We start from the raw sequence: 10,962 nt of genomic DNA, 5'->3' as shown, positions 1-10,962 counted from the left end.
AGAGGTATTGTGGCCTCCCGAGGGAGGGAGGTGTAGAGGAAAGCCTGTCGGCATGGAGCAGGAGAAGGTTTATAGACACCAGTGTCGGTTTATGCGACACCTCGTTCCCACGTTCATCCACGATTACCCCTCCGCCTCATTTGGAAGTGTTGTGAAAGCTGTGTGGACGGATGAAAGCAGATTGGGTGACATTTGCATAATTTTATTTTTGCTAACATTAAATATAATTAGGCTGGTCTCGTACAGCATTCGTAGCAATACCTAAGCAATATCATGTGTTGTAATTTGTAGATAGCCCACGTTATCTTGACGGAGGACATATAGAGACCTCTAAATCACATTTTAACCCGAACGACTATCTATTCCTAAACCTACGTGATTTTGATTTTTAACTGAGTTTCCTGTAAAGACGGAAGATTATTTTGAAAAGACCGTATGCATGTAACGAGAGGAAATTGACACATTTTCTATGTTTTTCTTTGAAAAATGCACAAATAATTTAAATATTACTTTTCGTAGGATATCATACGAAGAGTTGTGTGAGGATATCTTGAATATTTAAAGAGCTAACCGACATAAGTAGCATTGAGAAAATAAGTTAGTGAGGGCTAGTTCATTTGTCCGTCCGAAAAATGCAGATAGTCCGATGCTCCCGTCTGAGACACTAATAAAGTCCTCTGCTGAGTTGAAAACTTGGAGTTCTTCTGAGTAAAAACCTGAACACAACATATATCAACATAACTCTCGGGTCCCCTGTTAGACTTCTACTCTGGTAACACTTTGCACTAGGTGCTATAACACAGGATATTGAAAAACTTTAGCAACAGAAGAACTCCAGCAACAGTGTGAGACAAACTTAATTATGAAACAAGTTTTCAGACCCGTGGGGCTAACAGTCTTTCATTATTAGAAGTGTTGTTGGAGCTTTTATCCTTCCAGATTGCTTCCCTTTGTAATGCACCTTGCAAGTGTGATGTTGTGCCAGAACACCATACGTGTTTTACTGTAGTCAGAAAAACTTAAAGAGTAACTAAACCCCAAAACTTCTTTGGCTGAAAACCAATATATATGGATGGATTTGGGTCCAAATCTTGACATTTTAGTGCAAAGCATTTAATTATTTGTATAAAGCTAAATGCTAGCATACATATACCAGCCTGTTACTCTTTCAATAAGCTTATGCTTATAGCGCTAATAGCATAAGCTAATTATAAAGGTTAATGGCTATCATGAATGGTCATTTTAAAAAGTCTGGCATGTTAAAGTTATGTTGACAAAGTCCAGCAGATAAAAGCATGTGGTCTTTTTTTGATGTTGTGTAGCTGTAGCATTAAAACATGGTGGAATTAGCAAGCTAGCTAACTAGCCAGCACACTAAATCAGTATTTAACATCTTGATGCTTCATCCACACACGTCACAGTGTAGGAAAGCACATTGTCATCGCAAGATAGAGTCACCAGACCACATGATCTGATCACTACAGCATGCGCTTTGATAAGCTCTGACCTTCGACCAACTGTTCCACTGCAATACCTCCAGGTCTCCTGGCGCTCAATATAGTGATATCTCTGTGAAAAGCCAATACATGCCGAGATGGGGGTGGGGGGATCTGAACCAAATCCAGCAGATGCTGAAAATACTGAAATTATTACAGAGAAGCCAAATCGGTCAATATCTGTCAGAATTGGCGTTGATGGATAGTTTCACACAAGGAGCTCGATTGGTCAGAGATGCATTCCAGCTGTGTGAATTATTCCCATGAAGCTATAGCGGTGGTGTTATTCCTGGTTTCCTTGGGAAGAGGTTAGTTATCCGTCTTTCTGCTGGAAAGAAAATGTTAAAGCCATCATGAGTTGTTTGGTGAAGCCCATACCCGCCTGCACAGCTTCCTGCGCTACTGTTATAATGACGAACACTCTCCAAGGTTGCTTTTTTGCTAGAATTAGTTTGTGTTTTGTAACACCAATTAATTTGAGATGATTTGCAGCAGAGTTAGGTATTTAATTATCTCCTCTACATGAGTGGGAAAAATACTAAATTAATAATTTATTGAAGCCGCAAAAAAAACATTTGATATTTTGTGTATTTCTGAATAATTGATGAAATACCGAAAATATAATTTGAGAAATCATTTAATAATCAACTTTTTAATTTGATTGAAATAAATTAGAGGCTCCACCAGGTGTCTAAACAGTTTATTTATAAGTGTTTTAGGTATTTGAGTGTGTGTGTGTGTGTGTGTGTGTGTGTGTGTGTGTGTGTGTGTGTGTGTGTGTGTTAGATTGAAATTAAATACAGCATATTACATCCCTTTTAACACAGAGTTCATACCTGAAGATCTGCCTGTCTGAATACAAATATTGATATTTTATAAGCATTGGTCACAAAAAGGAAAAATTATACTTTTATGTGAGTTTTGCTCTTCTTATTTTTTAGGAACCTCACCTGAAGGATCGTGATCACTTGAGACATTTCATATGAAAGTTAGATCAAAAGGTTCGTTAAGTCTTTTACTAATTGTTTCAATACTTTTTGTGATAGACTCAACCTAATTTATTTTGGTCTAATTCATGTTCAGTGCAGTTTTCATAAAACTTAGAATTTTCTTAAACCTGCAAAAGAATCCAAGATTTTCCTTTTGAAGCTTTTACTGCAAAATCAGGCTCAGAGCGAATCACTCACATCGTTTCCGTGTGAAACATCTTCCCACCACCTCTGGTACCTTCTGAATGGTTTAACGTCAAAATAAAATAATACAAAATTGTCCATTGACAAAACGCCCGCTAGCTGGAAGATAACTCTGTTTATGGCGTTCAAAAGTAGAGACTCTTTGTGACAAAACAGGTAATACAAGTGAGAAACTTTGTCTGGGTGTGTATCACTTGTTGGATTGATTCTTTTCTTATGTCATGCTGCAGTTTGAAGAGCAGCAGAATGATTTCCGAGAGATTTGTTGGTTTCTGACCGTGCAATATGTTTCAGTGTAGGTCTGTAGCACATCGGATTAATTCTGCTGCATGAACAGCCTGTGGCAGGCTGGCAGCCATTCATCTAAAGGAGACTAGTCAAAGATATGCGTGTCCGTCTTTCTTTCTCTCGGCTTCCATCTGTCTTGTCCCTCTCTGCATGTTTACCAACTTTAAAAAGACACACATGCTACGATAAACTTCTTTTTTTATACTTTTAGCTGTCCAGAAAATCCATCTCAATGGTTTTGTGTGACATTAAAGGTTCACACACAGGCCCAGGTTTTCTCCCTTTGGTGTTTCTGAGAGAGTGCAAGTGGGTTCCACTTCCCACCACACGTTGGTGCAAAGGAAGTATAAATGTGTTTGGCTCAAATTCCCTTTTATCATGCTGACATGTTATTTATTTAAGAAAAGCTGTTGAAACCATTTTTCATTTGCTCAGGCAACAATCCGACAGGGAGTCAGTTCTTGTCTCTCTCACAGTGTGTGTGGTACCGTTCAGTTAGTTAAAGGACACGGAGCAGAGACTCACCGCTTCCCCTCATTAGATATGAGTGTGTGCGTACTGCCTCCTTGTGGTGAAGTCACTTGTTATTCCTTCCAGCAGTCCTGATGTACACCCTTTTCCACAGAGGACATTTGAACACGTCGCAGAAGGAAAGGCACAGGTGTAGCTAATGAAGTTAACAGATGGCTGACTGGGACACTTGATTGTAAAGGAGCCCTCGTTAGTGTCGTCAGCAACACCTGTGTTTTTCATAGTCCAGTCAAAATGCCGGCTGGGAGAAAGGACACAGTGTTCGTCAGTTCATCTTAACTACTACTACATCAAATAAAAAACATTATCGCAACTCGTCGCTCTGCAGCAGTTGCTTTTTTATGTAGTTTCACCACTAAAGATAAAAAGAGAAACTGCATCTAATGTAGACAGTGTAGTCTTTTGCAGACATAGTATGCATCAATTGCTGCTAAATGTAGATGTCTTTAGTATATAAATATATAACTTCTATTTACAGGTTTTCAGCTCGGTCTGCGACTGCTGTAATTAAATTAAACAACCTGTGCGCCCATTAGGATCACAGGAGATCAAAGTAACCGTCTAGTCAGTGATGCCAACGCAGTTAAGCTGAAAATTTACTGCATGAAACAGCCCGATAACAGAAGGCTGTGATGTAAAACACTCTTCATCCGACTCAGAAGAAGAGTACCATAGATGAATCACTAGAGTGGGTCAAACATGAAGGCAACAAAATATAACGGGTAAGACTCTGTTCACAATTTGTGCTTTATTGACAAAAAAAAAAAGATTGTACAGTTTTCAACTGTTGATTGCAAGAGCAGTGGTGATCCACCATCTTTACATAAAGCTCCTCCCCTCATACTCTAATATGACTGAACATCACAGTGCAAATCCCATCAAACCAACCACTGGAACTTCTATAGATGGACAAGACAGCCGACAAACAACTGGCAGAAGGCGACGAGAGATTAATAACAAAATATGCGGATTCATGTGGCTGTTACGGCATTTCGATTGAAGGCATGAGACGGCGACGGACAGAAACACGTGAGGTTGTGATGACTAGGAAGCGGTCTGTTCTTCGTGTTTGTGGTCAGGCCACACAGAGCGTGTAAGATTTCTGATTAACAGATATAAGTCCACCAAACTGACAGGAAGTAGCTACAAATGAAAAGTTGTGTGTGAGCATGAGGGAACCACAAGGAAGACCATAAAGGATTGATAGACTTCACCGAAGTCATAAAAAACAGGACTTCTGCATAGCAAAATCTGGGGGGGTAGAAGTACAAGCGGTACCGTAGACGAGTAAAACATAAACCGATGAACACGGGGGAAGACTTCTCCCACATTATATTAGTACATTCTAACCTGAACAGTGTTCAGTGCCTGTCTTCATTTAAATGGCTTCAGCCCATGGAGCCTCCTTAACTGTATGTGCAGCTTAACTTCCCCACATGTAACTGAGACTTCACTTTCCTCATAGAAGGTCAAATCTAAATGAAAAAGGCTTTTATACACTTGTTGCAAAGGTGCGCCAGGAAGCAGTTAAACAGGTGAAAAAGTCATTTGAACTGCATTTTATGTGATTTCTTTCTTTGTGAGATAAAACAAATGAAACACATATATTTTGAACTGGTGCATTTAAATACATTTTCCCAATGTTTAGTTTTTTGTCATTTTACAGTACTTCACTTCTTACTGTATAAGATCGATGACAAATGGACCATTTCCACATGAGCGCTGGAGAGTTGTTGGGAATGACTGCATATATATGCATCAGATCCTGCAGGATTACTAGCTTTGTTTGTATACAAACATATGCATGATAACAAGTGCTTTGAAAAGAAAATGCTTTGTGTGTTAATTCATATCTTGGCTAACTGCTGGGAGAGAAACCTAGAACTAATCTTGGGGTAAATAATGAACTGTAATAATTAAGCACTATATTTTGACCCATTAGCAAGACTAAAACACTCTAAAAAAAGACAAATATAAAGACCCCTAATAAACCAAAATATGAAATCCCAAGAAGTCAAATAATATAACAAATAAGAAAAATAGATAAAGTAAAAATCTCTCTATGCAGACAACAGAATTCTATCCCGAAGACATAAGTCTCAGAAAGCATCAGTGAGGCTCCGGGACAAAGCGCAGCGTCTCAACAACAGGACTGGCCGAACACAAAGGCCAGCTGGCTCCGAGCAGGTCTGTGCAGGTCTGGTTCATCAGAACACGTAGTCCCGGGTCATCTTGAGGGACGGCATGGCCTCGTCCACGTTCTGGTCCAGGCGGTGATACTCCACGGTGTTGCGGGAACACAGACCGTCCTTCCAGCGCCGGCTCTGAGCCAGGAGGAAGATCTGAGGAAGACGAGACATGCGGATAGAGATCAAATTAATCCGATAGATGTACAAGTGCTGATCAAGTGAAACTGTTTCTGGACAGGCTAGCAGAAAAAGATGAAAGACTACATGATTGGAATCCTTACTTTAGCTGTAAAATCCATATTAACACGGGGTCAGCATAATGTAGAATATGAAACCCGTCTCTACTGATTTGACAGCGAGAACTTCCTCTAGGATGAAGCAAAGATGTCACACTGTTGTGCTACATACGAGCACATATTCCACAATATGCGACGCTTTGTTTGTAACTAGTTAAAGAATGCAGTGCTGAGATCTGAGGATATCGACCGTTTTTGTTACACTGTAAAGATCTAACTTTTCTATTACATAAACATTTAGATGAAATCATGCAGGTTCACGAGAAAGTCCTCTCAACTCTACACGGCTCAGGGAAATCCTCATTGTTTCACTCCAAAATGTAGAGTTTTGTACATTTAAAAAACTGAATGTTTACGATAAATAGAGCTGCGAGAGGTGGAACGATTGATTGACTAGTTGTCAACCATTAATCAGCACTTATTTGGGTAATTAATTCATCGGTTTGAGTAACAGTCAAAATACTATGATTACAGCTTCTTAAATGTAGATATCTTGGGGTTCCTTTACTCCGCTCTGGACTAAAAAGAGACATTTGAGGACGCCATTTTGGGGAACACTGACTGACATTTTACAGATTAAACAATCGATCCATTTAAAAAAGATTAATCAACAATGAAAATAATGGTTAGTTTGCAGCCCTACATGAAGGTATATATTTCAGACACTGATTTTGCATTCAAAGTGTAATTCAAATACATTACTGTGTCTGAACAGGTTACAGATTGTTTGGGGTAAAAATTCACTCAAAGTACAGCATGCAGTGTTTTACAGGACTGTGTGATGGTTCTTTATTTTTTATCCATTAACCTGATTCTTCATCTAGTACATGGACCAAAGGTGAAATCTCAGGCTCTGGATGTAAGAATGCCTAATTCTCTTTCAAAAACAATTGAACTTATAACAATATATAATAAAAGACAACCAGCAAAACCTCAGATTTAAGAAGTTCTTGTCAAAACTGTTGGCAGCAGATGGTAACGGCTGAAGTACCATCAGCCCCGTGCAAACCAGACTCATGCTGCATCATCATCATCTCTGGCCTCTTACATCCTGAGCAGTTCATGCCGACACTCACCTTCCTCTTGTTGTGATAGGTGATGTAAACAATGGCCACCAGGAAAGCCAGGATGACCAGATGGAAGAAGAAGTGGGAGTCCTCATCCTCCGTGTTGTAGCTGTCCGCTCCCTTGTAACGGGTGTCCTCCATCCCATCCGGTTGCAGCCTGCTCACACTCTGGTCTTTGACGTCGATGTCGTCTTCGTCATCTTCGTCGTCGTCGTTGTTTTCAAAGATGTCGTTGTCCTCGTAGGCAGTGTCATCGGCATCATCTGTGTAATCATCCAGACTGATGTGAGGTAAAGGTCCACTGTGAGTCTGCCTGTGTGGATCATTATCCTGCCCTGTGGATGGGTTCAGAACAGTGGAGGGTTTGGACTCATATTCCTCTGTCTCCTCCGTTACAGGTCTGGATGGTTCAGGGACTTTGAAAGGGGTGGCGGGAACTTCTGGACTAGAAGCTGGAGGGGCTTCAGGAGCATCTTTTGTCACAACCTTGTCTGTGACCGCAGCAGCAGCCTTGTCTGGGACCGCAGCAGCAGCCTTGCCTGGGACCGCAGCAGCAGCCTTGCCTGGGACCGCAGCAGCAGCCTTGCCTGGGACCGCAGCAGCAGCCTTGCCTGGGACCGCAACAGCAGCCTTGCCTGGGACCGCAACAGCAGCCTTGCCTGGGACCGCAGCAGCAGCCTTGCCTGGGACCGCAGCAGCAGCCTTGCCTGGGACATCTGCAGAAGCCTTGCCTGGGACATCTGCAGAAGCCTTGCCTGGGACATCTGCAGAAACCTTGCCTGGGACATCTGCAGAAACCTTGCCTGGGACATCTGCAGAAACCTTGCCTGGGACATCTGCAGAAACCTTGCCTGGGTCCTCATCTGCTATTGCGTCCCCATTTTTGACGGGTCCTTGCTGCATTGTCTTATCAGAGGAGTTAATGACGGTGCCTGGATTTGTTTTATTGAGCACTTCAGACGTTTTTGGCCCAGTGGCTGTTCCGGTGATGTCTGAAGGAGCCTGTGCGTCAGAGGAGTCATCGCCAGCAGATATCGCAGGCTTCTTGGGATCTGTTAAAGTCGTTGAAATCTGCTGAGCTGGCGGAGGCTGTGAGCCACCTGCTTTCTTGTTTGCAGTGGTAACATTTTGAGATGCGATTCCCCCTCGATTCTCTTGGATTGGTGCCGTCAGGTGAGAGGGAAAAACAATGCAAGACAATATATATTATTAGGTTGATGAAACACTCCTGAAAACACTTCAAAATAACAATTTGAAACATTTGCATGAAAACAAAATATGTATTTTCAATCAGGGAGGGGTTCTTTACTTTCCAAGCCTACCTGCTAATATAATATATAATGTGCAATGAGTCCAAATTCAAATCTGAATTTTAAGTTTCACCCATCTCAAGAACAACACTTTCATCTAAAGTGACATACTGACATTACAGGTAATTAATGTTCTTCAACTTACAACTGAAAGGAGTCTGTGGTACAACCACACCATGTGAACCTCCTACTAAGAGGCAGTTCATCCTCCAGCTGCCACAGGAAAACTGGAAAGTTGACTTTGATTTGTAGTAAACAGCAGCTTGTTTTGAGTGTAACAACATGTAAACTTGCCCTAACCTCATGACCAACTTCTCCCCTTTAAAACACAAAAAAAACATTACATTTCGGTCTCAAAAGTAAAAGAAGTACTTTAGATTTATTTAAGAACCCCGACAGTTTCTTACTGCACCTTTAAATGAGAGCTGAACTCATGCATCTGGCCTGCATTGCTGAATCAATGACACCATTTAACCAACAAGTGTGTGAACATTATTTCCATCCTGTGTGACTAAGGAGGCGTTGCTTAGGAAAGGACGGGAGGAGAACACTTGGGACTTGAAGCACGGGGTAAGACGTCCCCAAGAGAAGAAAGGAACTATTCATACACATGGGCCACGGGCAGCATAAATAACCACGTAACAGGAGATCTTTGTGGCAGCGACTGGTATAGGCAAAACAGCATGTAGGAAAGTCAGCCTTTAAGACTTAACAAAAGTCTTATTATTTAAGTATTCTTATATTTCCCAAAAATAAATAAATTACACATCTCATCAATAAGTACTTGGGGATCTTCCTCCACTCTTGGATCAGCTTTATTCACATTAATCCCATATGATGCATGGATGACGCCCAAGAGTTAGAGATAAGTACAGAACATTAATGATGTGTCACGATCTGATTTCATGAGCCAATAGAGTTCATGCAACTTACAATACTTCAAAGATGTTAAGCCAACAAATGTTGCAATCAGATACAGATGTGAATTCCAGGCCCACAAAGTCAAAATGAAACAAATCGCTCCATTTGTAATATCAGATCTCAAGACTTGCGTGACAAATTTGAGAGAAAACAGTCCATTCATGGACATTTCTTTGCTCCTAACAGTCTATATGTTTGTGTGGATGTTTGTTGGACCAGTGGATCTTTATCACAATAATACATGTAGAGATGATTTGTTTGAGTGAATATGACGATGGCGTGGCAACGTCATAACGTGAAAAGGAAATGGGCCAAACCCAGCAAACACAATACTGCAACAATGGAGCAACCGACACACGGTCTTCATTTAAAAAGAGTAAAGAACACGGGCAAGGATATCAACACCACTTATCTCAACAGATTTCAACCAACAAACTACACGCAGTCAAAGTCCACTTATGCAACACAGAACTTGCCATTGAGAGCAATTTCACAGCCTTTGCTGTGGTCCCAGTTCATTGATGGTAAACTTCAAAAGGTTTTTTTTGGGCTGACAAAAGGAGGGTTAATTAACAGCTCAGATATATGACAAGGACATCTGGACCATGTCACTGTCTGTCCACCACAAATCACTGCTCCTAAAAGGAGTCACCCGAGGGGTATCACAAAGTAGACCCTTTAACTACAATGACATTTGTCTCACAGTTATCATAGAACAGACATTTACAGAGTTAACTGCTCGATATACACGCTATATTCCATCCAATAAAAGGTCACGAGCTTGAACTTTGTTGTGAAACATCACTTCCTGTTTGCTGGTTTCCGAGTTGTTTTTTATGGCCATACATTGCCAAACATCACGCCACTGCGTAGTCATATTTAAAACCTCAAAATCACTCTATTTAGTAAATTACTCTGTTTCACTGTACTATAATAGTTTGATAATGACTCAGAATAAATGTACTATTTTAAGACTCTTCCGCCATCGTCCCTCTCGTCTGACACCGTGGTTGCTAAGCTAGCTAGCTATCTGACACTGGCTAGCTAACTAGCAGTGCTGTTGGTTTCCTTAAATAAATAAACATACGGGTACTTCAGTATAACATACCTTCCGTCGTGGTATTTAATGGAACTGGCAGGCAGCTGCTGGTTAACATTTGGAGGCAAATAATCAGCGAAAGAGCGCAAATATGTCTCCTGTTTCGCACCATCTTCCTGCACGTCGCCATGTTGTTTGCGTGAGTAACTGAAGGGGCGTGGTTTCCACATGGCCACATAGGAGGATGCGCGTGAGGTCGATGACAAAGTGGGTGCATGTGGTCTGAGTCTGTTGCAATTAGTGACAGTTGCTTGTAACGTTGTGTCCTCCAAATAGATAGATCTTTGTCTAAATGTCTTAATATTGACATTTATATAATTGTTTTCGTGACACTGTCTTTGCTCCTCATTGTTTTGGATTAACAATGAGGACGTTAAACGTTGTTGTTCCACCATAAGAGGATTTATTCAACGATGTATGTGTTGCACTCTGAGGGGCCGGTCTCTGAGCTGGACACATAATGGTGTAAGGTGACCTCGACTTCTTCAAGACCAAGCAGCTTGTCACGGATTTTTACACACGCACGCACACGCACCATTTCACGGCAGCCATTTTGACATAGTGTTGCAGGG

The 10,962-nt window shown here is 41.2% G+C and overlaps 1 protein-coding gene across 1 annotated transcript; it reads right to left on the bottom strand.

Moving 5' to 3' along the window:
* Positions 1-4,236: 4,236 nt before the first annotated feature.
* On the bottom strand, positions 4,237-10,544 carry cunh5orf15 (chromosome unknown C5orf15 homolog). Its single transcript, XM_031874028.1, has 3 exons — positions 10,400-10,544; positions 7,070-8,214; positions 4,237-5,850 (listed from the first exon to the last, which is right to left on the bottom strand). The coding sequence occupies exons 1-3, from the start codon at positions 10,518-10,520 to the stop codon at positions 5,716-5,718; spliced, it is 1,401 nt and encodes a 466-aa protein (XP_031729888.1). The 5' UTR covers positions 10,521-10,544; the 3' UTR covers positions 4,237-5,715.
* Positions 10,545-10,962: the final 418 nt, after the last annotated feature.

This window comes from Anarrhichthys ocellatus, unplaced genomic scaffold, assembly GCF_004355925.1.
Source record: "Anarrhichthys ocellatus isolate YVR2014 unplaced genomic scaffold, GSC_Weel_1.0 scaffold78, whole genome shotgun sequence".
Taxonomy (NCBI): Eukaryota; Metazoa; Chordata; class Actinopteri; order Perciformes; family Anarhichadidae; genus Anarrhichthys; species Anarrhichthys ocellatus.
The sequence above is the reverse complement of the archived record's forward strand: the minus strand, read 5'-3'. Positions and strand labels throughout refer to the sequence as shown.